Source organism: Musa acuminata, chromosome BXJ2-10, assembly GCF_036884655.1.
Source record: "Musa acuminata AAA Group cultivar baxijiao chromosome BXJ2-10, Cavendish_Baxijiao_AAA, whole genome shotgun sequence".
NCBI lineage: Eukaryota > Viridiplantae > Streptophyta > Magnoliopsida > Zingiberales > Musaceae > Musa > Musa acuminata.
The window spans coordinates 24,692,681-24,708,638 of NC_088347.1; the positions used below are offsets into that span (position 1 = coordinate 24,692,681).

Here is a 15,958-nt window from a genome sequence, read left to right on the forward strand (position 1 = left end):
CTAGCACCAATCATTGTTTGGCTACTGGCAACTACTATAGAGTTGATGTGGAAAACACATCGGCATTCGTCTGATGCAAAAAAGGGCTGAGATGACTAGCAATACTGGTTAGGATTGTATCGGTACTAAGAGGGGTATGAGAGAGGGGGGGGGGGGGGGGGGAAGAGGTGAATTAGTACTTTTTTAAAACTTTCATTAATTTAAAAACTCACTCATGAAACTGTATCGAAAATATATTTAAACTTAGAGAGCAAGTGAGAGTAGTAGACAATTAAATCAATAAGTAATGGTAATGAAAAGCAAAAAGAAGTGCACATCAAATTTATAGTGGTTCAATCGTTGCGACCTACATCCACTCCTGATTCCTCTTCTGTCAAAACCATCGACATCTACTAACAATCTTTTTTCAATAGATAAAAATTAACTACCCTCTTTACAACTCTTTTTACTTTTATAAGTTTAGGAGAGAACCTTCATGAGTCTCATACCTCCGCTCTAAACTTTTTTAAAAAAGGAGGGGAATACTTAAGACTTTCAAGCTTTTACAACTCAGAATCACTATTCTTTTTATTCAATTTTCTTACTATCTCAAGCAGGAAAGAGTGCAATAGGCTCCAAATGACTTCAAAAGTAAAAATATCTCATCTTGGGTTTCAGGGGTTCTAGTGGTACCATTGCCAACAACCCAGGTATTGACGGTACCACTACTCGGTCTAGGCGGTACTATCGCCTGACATAGTCTAGAAGATTGTATTTGAGTGATACCACCGCTAGTTTAGGTGGTACCATTGCTTGACACTAACTATGGGCCCAAATCAACCTTAATTTAGGCCTATTGAGCTCCTAATTGAGTTAGTATAGTTATACTCAAAACTAACTCAATTAGATCTAATCTATTTTGATCAAGACATGACCAATTACAATACGAGAATGCTATATTGTTCGGCATGTCATTGGTTTATTTACGTTTTGTCCAAACTTTCAGCGCATCGTCCTCTCCGGTGTATTACCCAATCAACATATTGACCTTCCGTAATATCCTATTTTCTTGGCGCAATATCCAATCCTTTTGGCTCGGTGCCCGAACTCATGGTACAAAGTCCTTATGCCGGCACGTCGACCAATTTTCTAACATGATCCACTCTAGCCCAACATCTGATTCTTTCTACTTCAATCGATTTATCTTTACATGATCGAGATTAGTCCTACGTCACTTAAACACTAATTAGATCATAATTTCATCATCAAAATCCGAGATTCAAAAATCTTTTTTTTTATGATGATAATCAATTAATGATTAAATTTAACTAAACTCTCATTATCTATATGCCATATCGAAATAGAGTAAATTTATAATTTTAGAATTTTAAGTCGAAATGGTTACATCATAAGTTAAAGAATTACGTGCATAATTTTAAATTATCATATATAATTTTAAAATATAAAATTATCATTATTTTAAATTATCGTACATAAAATCATCGTTACATTAGACATCTATTGATCGAGAGAGAAGACTTATGCACGGAGTTTGTAGCGACTATTGTAGAAGACAACAGAGCTCGTGAACAGGTCCGACATGTGAAGCAAGATGACGAAATAATACCAAACCACTAGTAATGCATGACAAAGACATTGTACTCGACCACGGCGTCGCGGGTCCTGAGGTCGACGCTGTACGTCCTGGCTTGGGCGTAGCCGCGGGCCAGCCGGAACAGCCCGCTCCCGCCCACCACCGGCATCTCCCGCACACCGGAGAACACTGCGTTCCGCCCCAGGACGGTGATCGTGCTCCCGTTGTACTTCCCCTCCACGAAGGCCAAGTTCATGGCCATGAGTAGGGCGGTCTCCTCCTTGGCGGCGAGCGCGTAGAACCCCTGCGCCCGGCCGACGAGCCGTGACGACAGCTCCGGCCCCACTGTCATCGGGTCGTCGATCATGACCACCGTGCCGAACCCGCTGGCCGACGCGTTCGTGGACGAGGCGGCTGCCCGGGCCACGGGGACGGCGGTCGGGTCCGGCCCGCTCACCACGTCGTGCCAGTAGAACCGCAGGTGGCTCAGCTTCTCGCGCACCGGCTTCTTCACCAGCTTCTCGCTCTGGAGGGACCCATGCGGCTCTTCTGCTGCCGAAGCAATAGCGAACACAACAGCAAAGAAGAAGAAGAAGCCGGTGGTAAAGGAAAAGCCACGGAGTTCGGCCATGGCTGCACCCACGCTGGAGAGTGTTCAGGACTCGGAAGTGAAGGCCTTCGTGCCCAATCCTTCTTAAAAGAAAAGGAGAAGTGACAGATGTGGCTGCACAGTAACCATGTCTCCAGAGCGAGAAGGCGAGCAAAATTCCTGGATGGGCTGGAATGGTTGGCTGCAAGTAGGCGAGATAAAGTGTTTTGCCGGTGCCAAGAAAAGCTCTTTCCTTGGGTAGGTTATGTGCCATCATTGTCTTGCTTCAGCAGGTCAAACACATGCGTTGCTCTCGTCAACCGTGTCAGAATGGCCACCCTAACGCATTGTGTGAAGGACCATGCCGACCAGTCGAGACTTCTGCTGCTCTCAGGATCACATCAAATGATGGAGATCTTGACGTCCGTCAAGAACAGTGGAAATCGTCTCCAAAGGAGAAAGAAACCAACAGATCTCAAGTCATTATAAGTTGGAATTCTTTGTTGATTCTTCTCGCCGTCCACAGCAGTCTTAAATTAGAAGAATCAATATGCATGCAACACTCTTTGAAGTTTAGGCCACCAAAATGATTAGATTTATTGGAAGATAAATTGTAGTTTATGTTTGAGAAGAATTGGTTTTGAGATTCCTAATAAAGGTTTTTTCTCGGATTATAAAGTTTGAAGAGAAAATAGTTGTGAAGGATCTGAAGGATATGACAGATGATATGTAATTCGATAAATGGAAATAGTCAAACTGGTTCTTTATAAGAAAAAAATAATAGAGCATTATAATTCATCTATCAGGCAATAAATATTATATTGAATGGATCTTCCAAGCAGAAGTTGGCTGAAATTTTCGATAATCTTAGTTACATTTTTTATTGCAATTGAAGAAGTCAAATGATAAAAGAAAGAGAAGTATGATCAACAGAGTATGCCATTAAGAGAAGTAATCGAGTTGCTTCCAGTGGTATCATCTTCCAGAGCAAATGAAGAGTTCTAGACAAACTGCATGGACAAAATCTAGTTCAGGATGCCAATGAAGAGAATTTTCAGCACTGATAACAAAGAACAGAGGATCCAAGTCCACATAAGATTCCATGGTTCCCCTGCATATGATGCAAAATCAACCATAGTCACCATCTCTAACATTGCACACCTCACTCCCATCACCAATATTCTTGTTTGTCCTGCATAGCTACCTTGAGCATCTTCCAACATTGATGTAAATGACCTACCTGTATCAGTCATCTATCTCCATAACTTAAATCCTATTCATGCCTTACACTGGTTGGGGAAATGAGCAATCTTTTCCACCTACCAGTGTCTGCTTCCTGGCTCTTGCTAACCATTGGGCACTTGTTGGTCTTTTCTGGTGAGATTGGATGATGGAGTGATGTGGTTGTTCACTGGCACGGAAGCTGCCAGTCTCTTTGAGGGTGAGAGTGAGATGGTCAACAACTGCATTGCCAGGCCTACACTGCCTAATAAGGTGATGAAGTCACACCAACAATTCAAGTCTAATAAGCTTCTTCACAGCCATGCAAAATAGTGTGGTAGCAAAGCACTCCTCTTTGTTCCCATGTTAGTGTACCACAAAATGAACCATAATGTTTATTCTGTTCATGTTGAGAATGAACCTAATTGTTCTTGCAATTCTCTTTTGAACAAGTAGATATTTATTGCATAGTAGATCACAATGTTGTTTTGATTGTTTCATCCTCCACACACTGGGAAGAAGCATCTTCCAGTACATCTTGCAGGTCATGCGCTTAGCTTTCAACCTTTAAACTATCTTCTAGACCACACCTATTTGTTTTATCTTCACTCTTCGCTTGTATATGTTTCCCAAGAAGAATGGGTTTGTTGAGGAGCAGAAAGCACTCTCTCTGGGTTGGTCAAGACAGAGGCTTGGCTGGAGACAAAAGTGTTGGGCATGCATGGATGTTTGTGTTCTTATGCAGGCATGACAAGGAGGCAATGGTAGGTGGGGGCTCATGATAATATATTTGAGCCCCATATCAGTGGGATTGGTTGGTGTGCTTACCAAGTACTTGGTTGACACCTCTTCCAGAATGAATGCCCTGTGTTAGGCCTGTGAAAGCCAGCAATTAGTTAAGAAAGAAGATGATGAAGAAGAAAAGAAGTTGGTGAGCTCTTCTAGAAATCATATGTCATTGGGTTCCTGAAGCATTTGGTAGCCTGTCAGAGTTAGCATCATCACATTAGCTTTCAAGTGGTTTGATTCCTGGGATCCTTTTCATGGATTAACAACTCTCATTTGAATTGGAAGCAGCTTATTGCCATCAGGATTTAAAGTCACACTGCCATACTTCAACTCCTGCCATTGCCAGTGAAGAGGTAGAGAAAAATTGTTGCCATGCCACAAGCAGCCAGTGGTTAGGTGGAACCAAAAGCCCATGACAGTTCCCTCCTCTAGAAGCCTTCCCAACCCCCCAGGTTTCATTGTCATAAAGGCATGGGTACCATGGTGGGTAGGTAGCCATTTCCTATCCTTGCTTGTTTCTTACAGTCCTTCAGGGAGGTTGGTGGATGAGTTAAAAGGAGGGGAGTGAGGTCAGAGAGAAGAGGGTGTCAAGAGACATTTGTGCCCCTTCCTCTTTCAGCTAAGGGGGCAATGAATGCACCACTTGACCTCAGAAGAAAAGCTGCCATCTTTTTCCATCTTGTAGGGTCCTGAGCTCTGCTGGAGAGCTGGAAACCCTGGGTTCATCTCACATCTGCCAACTTCCTCCTCTGGAACAGGGTCACAGTCCACCTTGACTGGTCAAGAGATCACCAAGATGTAACAATGGGTAGATGTCTATCAATCAGTGAGAAACACTGGATGAGTGTGCAGCAGCAGAAATGCATTAATTGAATGAAGCACACACCAGCTGTTGGAGCTGGATTGATGAGTAGCCAAGGATCTCACTTCTCCCCAGATGATTGTTCTTGTCATCCCCCATCCTTCTACCTCTGCTTGGGCCTCCTGATAGTGTTCTCAGTGTAGCGGTGACCGGTGGATGGCAAGTATATTAATGAGTACTCTGCTGATTATACTGTCAATAGATTTATTAGCAAGGGAGGTAAACCAGTTCTCTTCAGAGGGGACATCCAATGAAGAACAAACTGAAGATTAATGATTCATTTCTCCTTCAATAATAAAAAATAACACATAATTTTACGTATAAAAAGGGGTAGAGATGTCTTCATAGTATTTAATGCATACGTTAATTATGGATTTCTTGATAGTTCTAAAATTCTCGTGTCATTATCTAAATTCAACTTTTAATCTCCGACAAGAAATTATATTGCTCTCCAAATCCTACTAGCTTCTAATCTCTTGTATACGCTCAAGCTAATTATAAGGAATGCGGTATTAGTAGTAGGTAAAACAGTTCTCCACTTGTTACACAAACATATAGGAGAGAGAATAAAGGAAGATAAGGGTTGGTCAACAAATTGATGGATTCTCTCTTCCTCCTACACTCCACACAGATAAGTTAGCTTCTAGAAGCCTTTTTTTCTTTAATCCATCGAAGATGGAGAGAGAGAGAGAGAGAGAGAGAGAGAGAGAGAGCGAAGTAAGATTAATATAGAACTAGAAAGACTCACGTAAAAGAAGGCCTACCTAACAAATCCAACCCCCGGTTTTGTTGCCACTCGATCCTTGCATCAATTCAATGCAAGCTCACACCTTCCCCCTCCTCTCGTATAAATCCATCCTCCCTTCTCGCTCTCTTTCTCTCTTCCCTTGTCCCACTCCTCCCTTCTGATTCTTTCTCTTGTTTATGCTCTTTGCTCTCTCATCGCAAAGTGTAGTCCACAGAGTACCCCGCTGCACAGGTGTTGGGAATATGGGCAGGTCTCCGTGCTGTGAGAAGGCTCATACCAACAAGGGAGCATGGACCAAGGAGGAAGACGAGAAGCTCGTCTCCTACATCAAAGCCCATGGTGAAGGTTGCTGGAGATCACTCCCCAAAGCTGCAGGTCCTCTTCGGAGCACTTCATGCGCAGCTAGCAAGCTAGCTAGCAATTCCATTCAGCTCTGCAGCTCATGCTGTTCTCCGCTTGCCTGCAGGTTTGCTTCGATGCGGAAAGAGCTGCAGGCTCAGGTGGATAAACTACCTCCGGCCCGACCTCAAGCGAGGCAACTTCACGGAGGAGGAAGACGAGCACATCATCAAGCTACATGGCGTGCTCGGGAACAAGTATGTCATCTTGCAGTCCCAATAAGATGAATGTTTCCCTTGCTTAGGTGAAGAACCTTTCTGAGTTGCATGCGACGGTGGTTGATGATCCAGATGGTCCCTCATCGCCGGTCGGCTACCGGGGAGGACCGACAACGAGATCAAGAACTACTGGAACACGCACATCAAGCGGAAGCTCCTCGGCCGAGGCATCGATCCCCAGACTCATCGCCCGATCCCCCAACAACCGGAAACCGCCATGGTGCAGGACATGGCGGCTGCCGTACAAGCCCCGGCCGAGTACTCCTCCTCCGACGAGGCTAACTGCGGCGGCGCCAGCCAAGACGACGTCCGTTACATCGACCTCAACCTCGACCTCTCCATAAGCCTCCCTCAGCACTCCCCAAAACGTGCCCCGCCTTCACAGGCTCTCTCATCAGCTGCGACCAGCAGTTACTCTCCAGCCACCATCTGTTTGTGTCGCCATCTTGGTTTCCAAGGTAGTGAAGCTTGCAGCTGCCGTAACACCGCACACCCTAATGTACTAAGAGTTATCAGACCATTAGAAGAAGCTCAAAACTAGCGGAGACTCTCCAAAGACTATATGAAAACAGCATTACTTCCTCTCAGTGCGGAAGCCTGTCTTGGTCTTTTTGAAATGCTCAAGTCGTAGGGTTTAATCTTTCTTTACGTTTTCTGTGCTTTCATGGTGCAAGCAAAGGGAGGCCAAAGGTGATGGGGAATGGTGGCCATGGATGCCAGTTTCCTTGTGTCGGGTGTCTCACTGGAACCATTTTGTTCAACGATATGTGATGTGGTTTGGTAGGTTAACCTGATCTTCACTAAATAAATGAAAAGTACTCTGAGAGAGAGAGAGAGAGACAGACAGAGAGAAACTAGGGTTTGTTGGTCTGAGGATGAACAGAGTGTGTCATGTGCAATGGAAGTGTGGCTAATCATTGTTTAATCTTCTCTGTGACACACTGCTCATGGCAATATAGCTCTGGAGACTGTTCTAAGTACTCTATCCATTATTTGTGGTTATGTATGGCAGAACAAGTTCCGAGCTCAAGGATGGTATGTGGATTAATTATATCTACTTAAGCATGTGTTATTGTTGACCCTCTAAATGACATGAATTAAGAAGATTTTTTGTATTGAGAAAGTCTTGTTATAGTGGACTTTGCACTTTCGTAGTTGGCGTTAGCTAACGCTAAAGAAAGTGGTGTGGCTCTTTCCAACTTGATTGCGATAAATCGACTACTCGACGCCTATACGTCATTATTCCTTTGACAATGACCAAAATCTCTTCATCATTGTCTTGAGACAAATTTATACGTAAGATTTCCTGCATGCATTACTGTGTTAGCGTGGAGATGCACCAATGATGTAGGCATAGACTTCTAAATGATCCGATAAGCTTATTGGTTTCGGATGTGAATCCGAACCGAAGACTTCGCTGATCCGAATAGCGGAGTCGCGCTTGTCATTTGGGCTGATTCCTCCCAAATCGATGGAGCGGTCAATCGGTTTAAACTCGGCTTCGTCTCCTCCCGCGGCGATGCTCCGTAGTTCCCCCAACCCTTCGCCTTCTCGCTGCCTCTGCCCCCGATTCCGTCCCCCCTTCATCCCTCCCTCCCTCCATCCCCATCGGTTTATTGATCTCTTGTTGCGTTGTTCTTCGAGATCTTGTTCGCGACCGTGAACGGATGGATGCTCTGCGGGACTCTTGGCTGGTGAGTTTTTGATCTGTTCGCTGGTTCTGTGCGCACGCGTGATATTGGAATCGAAGAATTGTATTGGCACGATTTGCAGGTCGATCCGTCTACGCAGGATCGATTCAAGCATTAGGGTTTCTAGTTCTTCATTTGTGTTCGGGTGTTGTGTTAGCGTGTAGGTTCTTCGTTTCTAATTCTTGAGATTGCTGAAATCTTTCACGAGTCTCAACAAATTGTGGATCCATTATAAGAGAAACATGAACAAAACCTTTACAGGTCTTACCTCCAAATGTATTCTCTACATATGGGTCTTTATGTTATCTTATTTTGGATGGATGTTCCAATAGTTTAATACAGATTCACTTGGAAGGAAACAGAGTGCCTTGGCCAAAATAACTCGGCTTCATAGTATGTTTCCCAGGGGAAAAAAAGGTGAAAAGACACTATGTGTGTCCAGTATCATTACTGGCATCGATAGTTTAGACGCTAAATCCACTCTATGATACTGCTTGAGCATATGATGTTGGTGTACTTTCAAGGATTATATTGCAACATCCCAGTAGTTCAAAATTGGAAGATGATTGTGACTTGGATTAGTATAGGAGACTAGATGAGTTGGCCCTACTATTAATAAATTGCACTTAGTAGTTTTAACTATACAGTAAATGTTCATTCTAACAAGGTTTTTGAGCTAGTAGGACCACTCCATTGCCTTTTCTATGTGCCTGGCCTAGAAGTTCATCCCTTAGAACAGGTCCATCAGACTTGTGACATGAATTTACTCGTATCAATAAAGTGTTTGAGATAGAACTAGGATATTTCTGTCGTGCGGTTATTGTAAATTTAACTTCATGCTTGCGGATATACTTTCAAGGCAGGAGGCCAATCGTCTCTGATATACCATCAGTAAGATGGATTCTCTGCGTAGAGTTTCCAAAAAGTATAGGAGTTTCTTTATAAACATGAATATTTTACCTCTTTGATCTCTTGGTGGTTCACAGTTGTGTTCTTATCATTATCTTATCTAACTGCCAAAAGTGGATTCTAATGATTATCTACTCATCAGTAATGGGTTTTGGTTTGTGACAGATGCGGAGCTATTGTGACGACCTTTATGGTGTGCTATTGTGACGACCTCGGCTCCTCGGCCCCATGCGCGGCAGCAGCCACGCTGCCTCGGCCACTCGGCCTCACGCGCAGCCAGCAAGCAGCCTCGCTGCCTCGGCTCCTCGGCCTCACGCGCAGCCAGCAAGCAGCCTCGCTGCCTCGGCCACTCGGCCTCGCGCGCAGCCAGCAAGCAGCCTCGCTGCCTCAGCCCCTCGGCCCCGTGCGCAGCAACACGCTGCAGCCAACACGCTGCCTCGGCCCCTCGGCCCCGTGCGCAGCAACACGCTGCAGCCAACACGCTACACGCTGCCTCGGCTCCTCAGCCTCATGCGCAGCAAGTAGCACGCTGCCTTGCTAACTCGCTGCCTCGGCCACTCGGCCTCGTGCGCAGCCAGCAAGCAGCCTCGCTGCCTCGGCCACTCGGCCTCATGCGCAGCCAACACGCTGCTACCTCGGCCCCGTGCGCAGCAACACGCTGCAGCCAACACGCTGCAGGCTGCCTCGGCTCCTCAGCCTCATGCGCAGCAAGTAGCACGCTGCCTTGCTACCTCGCTGCCTCGGCTCCTCGGCCTCACGCACAGCCAGCAAGCAGCCTCGCTGCCTCGGCCACTCGGCCTCATGCGCAGCCAACATGCTGCTACCTCGGCCCCGTGCGCAGCAACACGCTGCAGCCAACATGCTGCAGGCTGCCTTGGCTCCTCAGCCTCATGCGCAGCAAGTAGCACGCTGCCTTGCTACCTCGCTGCCTCAGCTCCTCGGCCTCACGCGCAGCCAGCAATCAGCCTCGCTGCCTCGGCCACTCGGCCTCATGCGCAGCCAACACGCTGCTGCCTCGGCCTCATGCGCAGCCAACACGCTGTTGCCTCGGCCCCATGCGCGGCAGCAGCCACGCTGCCTCGGCCACTCGGCCTCGTGCGCAGCCAGCAAGCAGCCTCGCTGCCTCGGCCACTCGGCCTCATGCGCAGCCAACACGCTGCTACCTCGGCCCCGTGCGCAGCAACACGCTGCAGCCAACACGCTGCAGGCTGCCTCGGCTCCTCAGCCTCATGCGCAGCAAGTAGCACGCTGCCTTGCTACCTCGCTGCCTCGGCTCCTCGGCCTCACGCACAGCCAGCAAGCAGCCTCGCTGCCTCGGCCACTCGGCCTCATGCGCAGCCAACATGCTGCTACCTCGACCCCGTGCGCAGCAACACGCTGCAGCCAACACGGTGCACGCTGCCTCGGCTCCTCGGCCCCATGCGCGGCAGCAGCCACGCTGCCTCGGCCACTCGGCCTCGCGCGCAGCCAGCAAGCAGCCTCGCTGCCTCAGCCCCTCGGCCCCGTGCGCAGCAACACGCTGCGGCCAACACGCTGCCTCGGCCACTCGGCCTCGTGCGCAGCCAACACGCTGCTACCTCGACCTCATGCGCAGCCAACACGCTGCCTTGGCCACTCGGCCTCATGCGCAGCCAACACGCTGCACGCTGCCTCGGCCACTCGGCCTCATTCGCAGCCAACACGCTGCCTCGACCACTCGGCCTCATGCGCAGCCAACACGCTGCCTCGGCCACTCGGCGTCATGCGCAGCCAACACGCTGCTGCCTCGGCCTCATGCGCAGCCAACACGCTGCCTCGGCCTCATGCGCAGCCAACACGCTGCCTCGGCCACTCGGCCTCATGCGCAGCCAGCGCGCTGCCTTACTGCTTTACTGCCTCGCTGCCTCGCTGCCTCGGCTCCTCGGCCTCGTGCGCAGCCAGCAAGCAGCCCTGCTGCCTCGGCCACTCGGCCTCATGCGCAGCCAACACGCTGCACGCTGCCTCGGCTCCTCGGCCTCGTGCGCAGCAACACGCTGCAGCCAACACGCTGCACGCTGCCTCGGCTCCTCGGCCCCATGCGCGGCCACCCCGCGTCAGCTCTTCGGCTGACGGCACAACCTGCTACCTCTGCTCATATCCCGAGCCGCTCCAGTTCATTTCCCGACTTGCGACTCGTCGATCCAGTCATTCCGAGTCGTTCCAGTTCAGGTTCCGACCTGCGACTCGTCGATCCAATCATTTCGAGTCGTTCCAGTTCAGGTTCCGACCTGCGACTCGTCGATCCAGTCATTCCGAGTCGTTCCAGTTCAGGTTCCGACCTGCGACTCGTCGATCCAATCATTCCGAGTCGTTCCAGTTCAGGTTCCGACCTGCGACTCGTCGATCCAGTCATTCCGAGTCGTTCCAGTTCAGGTTCCGACCTGCGACTCATCGATCCATTCATTCCGAGTCGTTCCAGTTCAGGTTCCGACCTGCGACTCGTCGATCCAGTCATTCCGAGTCGTTCCAGTTCAGGTTCCGACCTGCGACTCGTCGATCCATTCATTCCGAGTCGTTCCAGTTCAAGTTCCGACCTGCGACTCGTCGATCCAGTCATTCCGAGTCGTTCCAGTTCAGGTTCCGACCTGCGACTCGTCGATCCATTCATTCCGAGTCGTTCCAGTTCAGGTTCCGACCTGCGACTCGTCGATCCAGTCATTCCGAGTCGTTCCAGTTCAGGCTCCGACCTGCGACTCGCCGGCTCCTCGGCTCATAGCACGGGTCGCTCCAGTTCGATCTCCGACTTGCGACTCGCCGGCTCCTCGGCTCATAGCCCGGGTTGCTCCAATTCGATCTTCGACTTGCGATTCGCCGGCTCAGACCATAACCCGAGTCGCTCCAGTTCGATCTCCGACTTGCGACTCGCCGGCTCCTCGGCTCATAGCACGGGTCGCTCCAGTTCGATCTCCGACTTGCGACTCGCTGACTCCTCGGCTCATAGCACGGGTCGCTCCAGTTCGATCTCCGACTTGCGACTCGCTGACTCCTCGGCTCATAGTCCGGGTCGCTCCAGTTCGATCTCCGACTTGCGACTCGCCGGCTCCTCGGCTCATAGCACGGGTCGCTCCAGTTCGATCTCCGACTTGCGACTCGCCGGCTCCTCGGCTCATAGCCCGGGTCGCTCCAATTCGATCTTCGACTTGCGATTCGCCGGCTCAGACCATAACCCGAGTCGCTCCAGTTCGATCTCCGACTTGCGACTCGCCGGCTCCTCGGCTCATAGCACGGGTCGCTCCAGTTCGATCTCCGACTTGCGACTCGCCGGCTCAACCTGCCTTATGCTCCTCGGCTTCGTGCTGCTCGAGACGCGTTCGCGCGACCGGCTCGTCTGCGTCATGCCCCTCGGATCCGCATGAACAGCCCACCTGAAGTAAGAAGCCATGCATCGGACTCCTTGCATGCAAAAACCGACGCATAGCTCCTTTCGGGGGGGCATATGATAGGGGCAAAAATGGTGATGTGACACGCCATGACAGCATCCCCCTGGGTGACACACTGCCCGAGGCTCGCCATACCCTACAGCAGCTCCGCCTCCCACACAGCCCCAGTGGCAATGTCAGACGCCACCAAAGGTACAGTCCTGACCTGCAGACAGCTACGTCAGGTAACATCAAACCTCCCCTATAAATACCCTCGCATGCTAAGAGGAAGAGGGAGAGGACACACTCACACTCCACACTTGTATGGAGGCATCTCTTCCTCCAAAACCCCCTCCACATCGCTAACTTAGCCGTCGGAGGGGTCGGGCCGAGCGCCTCGGCCCGACCTTGGTGCAGGTACCAGACGGTCGACTCTTCCAGGCGCTGCGACGGAGCTTCCTCCCGACCCGACCCACCGACCCGAACTACCGACCCGACCTCCCGACCCGAACCACCGTGCTCGACCGCCGGGAGACCCCGAGGAACGCCCCCACGGAGATCACCGCCTTCCGGACCCGAACCAAGCCGCGACGACCCCGACGCCACGGCTTAAACAGGTGCAGACCGCATCAGGTTCGACTACATCGAAGGCTTCGTCATCATTGATGAAGGCCTCATCAACAACTGAAGGTCGTCCTTCTTCTCCCCCAAGAACCCTGTTAAGGTAAGCTCTGTTCACTCCAACACGCTGCTGCCTCGCTGCCTCGGCTCCTCGGCCTCGTGCGCAGCCAGCAAGCAGCCTCGCTGCCTTGCCACTCGGCCTCATGCGCGGCCAGCAGCCTCGCTGCCTTGGCCACTCGGCCTCATGCGCAGCCAACACGCCGCAGCCATCACGCTGCCTCGGCCTCATGCGCAGCAACGCGCTGCAGCCAATACGCTGCCTCGGCCCCTCAGCACCGTGCGCAGCCAACGCTGCCTCGACCCCTCGGTCGCACGCGCACGGCCAGCCCGACCGCGTCGGCACCCCGCGCGCGAACAGCCAACGCAGCTTATTGCCTCGGCCCCGTGCGCAGCCAACACGCTGCCTCGACCCCTCAGCACCGTGCGCAGCCAAAGCTGCCTCGACCCCTCGGTCGCACGCGCACGGCCAGCCCGACCGCGTCGGCACCCCGCGCGCGAACAGCCAGCGCAGCTTGCTGCCTCGGCCCCGTGCGCAGCCAACACGCTGCCTCGACCCCTCGACACCATGCGCAGCTTGTTGCGTCGGCCCCATGCGCGGCCAGCCCGCGTCAGCTGCTCGGCTGACGGTGCAGCCCGCTGCCTCGGCCACTCGGCCTCATGCGCGGCCAGCAGCTCGCTGCCTCGGCCACTCGGCCCCTTGCGCAGCAAGCACTGCGCTGCCTCGACCCCTCGACACCATGCGCAGCTTGCTGCGTCGGCCCCATGCGCGGCCAGCCCGCGTCAGCTGCTCGGCTGACGGTGCGGCCCGCTGCCTCGGCCACTCGGTCTCATGCGCGGCCAGCAGCTCGCTGCCTCGGCCACTCGGCCCCTTGCGCAGCAAGCAATGCGCTGCCTCGGCCTCGGCCCCATGCGTAGCAAGCACTACGCTGCCTCGGCTCCTCAGCCTCATGCCCAGCAAGCAGCCTCGCTGCCTTGGCCACTCGGCCTCAGGCGCAGCCAACACGCTGCTACCTCAGCCCCATGCGCAGCAAGTAGCACGCTGCCTTGCTGCCTTGCTGCCTCGCTGCCTCGGCTCCTCGGCCTCACGCGCAGCCAGCAAGCAGCCTCGCTGCCTCGGGCACTCGGCCTCATGCGCAGCCAACACGCTGCTACCTTAGCCTCATGCACAGCCAACTCGCTGCCTTGGCCACTCGGCCTCATGCGCAGCCAGCACGCTGCCTCGCTGCCTCGCTGCCTCGCTGCCTCGCTGCCTTACTGCCTTACTGCCTCGCTGCCTCGGCTCCTCGGCCTCGTCCGCAGCCAGCAAGCAGCCTCGCTGCCTCGGCCACTCGGCCTCAGGCGCAGCCAACACGCTGCTACCTCGGCCTCAGGCGCAGCCAACACGCTGCTACCTCGGCCTCATGCGCAGCCAACACGCTGCCTCGGCCACTCGGCCTCATTCGCAGCCAGCACGCTGCCTCGACCACTCGGCCTCATGCGCAGCCAACACGCTGCCTTGGCCACTCGGCCTCAGGCGCAGCCAAAACGCTGCTACCTCGGCCTCATGCGCAGCCAACACGCTGCCTTGGCCACTCGGCCTCGTGCGCAGCCAGCATGCTGCCTTGCTGCCTCGCTGCCTCGGCTCCTCGGCCTCACGCGCAGCCAGCAAGCAGCCTCGCTGCCTCGGCCACTCGGCCTCATGCGCAACCAACACGCTGCTACCTCAGCCTCATTCGCAGCCAACACGCTGCCTCGGCCCCATGCGAGGCAGCCCGCCTCAACTGCTCGGCTGACGGCGCTGCCTGTTGCCTCGGCCCCATGCGCGGCCACCCCACGTCAGCTCTTCGGCTGACGGCACAACATGCTACCTCGACCCCATGCGCGGCCAGCCCGCGTCAGTTGCTCGGCTAACGGTGCAGCCCGCTGCCTTGACCCTTCGGCCCCGTGGGCGGTAGCCCGCCTCAGCTGCTCGGCTGACGGCGCTGCCTGCTGCCTCGGCCCCATGCGCGGCCAGCCCGCCTCAGTTGCTCGGCTGACAGCGCAGCTCGCGGTCTATCCGCCTACACCGAGCACCTCGGCCAATCACTGCCGAGATCTACCTCAGCGCGGCCTGTCCGCCCCTGTCGTGTACCTCGGCCGCATGGTGCCCGAGTTCACGTCGTCGCGTCCTGCCCGCCTGCGTCGTGCTACTCGGTCGCATGGCCCTCGTGACCACGCCTGCGCGGCCACCCCGCCTGCGTCGTGCTCCTTGGCCCCATGTTCCCGAGACAGACCAGCGTCGCCAGTACACCTGCGTCGTGCCCCTCGGCTCCATACCCCCCGAGACACGCTTAAGCAGCCAGCCTGCCTGCGCCGAGCTACTTGGCCATGATCACTGCCGAGTCTATCTCAGGGCGGCTTACCCACTAGGGTCTCGCCCCTCGGTCGTAGCCTGCTTGCGCCGAGCCCACATCAACGCGCCCTGCCCGCCTGAGCAGCGCCCGCTCGGTCGCAGCCTACCTGCGCCGAGCTCCTCGGCCATATTCATTGCCGAGTCTATCTCAGGGCGGCTTACCCACTAGGGTCTCGCCCCTCGGTCGCAGCCTGCCTGCACCGAGCACCTCGGCGACTCTGTCGAAATCCCACCTCATCGCGGCCTGCCCGCCTGAGCGGTGTCCCTCGGTCGCAGCATGCCTGCACCAAGCACCTCGGCCAACCTCTGCCGAGATCCACCTCGGCGAGGCCCGACTGCCTGTCGTGTACCTCGACCGCATGGTGCCCGAGTCCACGTCCTTGCGTCCGGCCTGCCTGCGTCGTGCTACTCGGTCGCATGGCCCTCGCGACCACGCCTACGCGGTCACCCTGCCTGCGTCGTGCTCCTTGGCTCAATGTTCCCGAGACAGACCAGCACCGCCAGCTCGCCTGCGTCGTGTCCCTCGGCTC

General features: G+C 53.4%; 2 protein-coding genes across 2 annotated transcripts; one reads left to right on the plus strand and one right to left on the minus strand.

Moving 5' to 3' along the window:
* Positions 1-1,419: 1,419 nt before the first annotated feature.
* LOC135626059 (dirigent protein 22-like) lies at positions 1,420-2,373 on the minus strand. Its single transcript, XM_065131247.1, has one exon. The coding sequence runs from the start codon at positions 2,202-2,204 to the stop codon at positions 1,614-1,616; it is 591 nt and encodes a 196-aa protein (XP_064987319.1). The 5' UTR covers positions 2,205-2,373; the 3' UTR covers positions 1,420-1,613.
* A 3,537-nt stretch (positions 2,374-5,910) lies between these two features.
* Positions 5,911-7,377, plus strand: LOC103974169 (myb-related protein 308-like). The gene is made up of 3 exons (XM_009388931.3): positions 5,911-6,157; positions 6,249-6,378; positions 6,472-7,377. Exons 1-3 carry the CDS (start codon positions 5,959-5,961, stop codon positions 6,938-6,940), a joined length of 798 nt encoding a protein of 265 aa, XP_009387206.2. The 5' UTR covers positions 5,911-5,958; the 3' UTR covers positions 6,941-7,377.
* Positions 7,378-15,958: the final 8,581 nt, after the last annotated feature.

Bases quoted from the DNA above. Each gene is read 5' to 3' on its own strand.
- LOC135626059 (XM_065131247.1), bottom strand. From the start codon at position 2,204: ATGGCCGAACTCCGTGGCTTTTCCTTTACCACCGGCTTCTTCTTCTTC.
- LOC103974169 (XM_009388931.3), top strand. From the start codon at position 5,959: ATGCTCTTTGCTCTCTCATCGCAAAGTGTAGTCCACAGAGTACCCCGC. The intron at 6,158-6,248 runs GTCCTCTTCGGA...GCTTGCCTGCAG, and splicing joins ATCACTCCCCAAAGCTGCAG to GTTTGCTTCGATGCGGAAAG. The intron at 6,379-6,471 runs GTATGTCATCTT...TTGATGATCCAG, and splicing joins CATGGCGTGCTCGGGAACAA to ATGGTCCCTCATCGCCGGTC.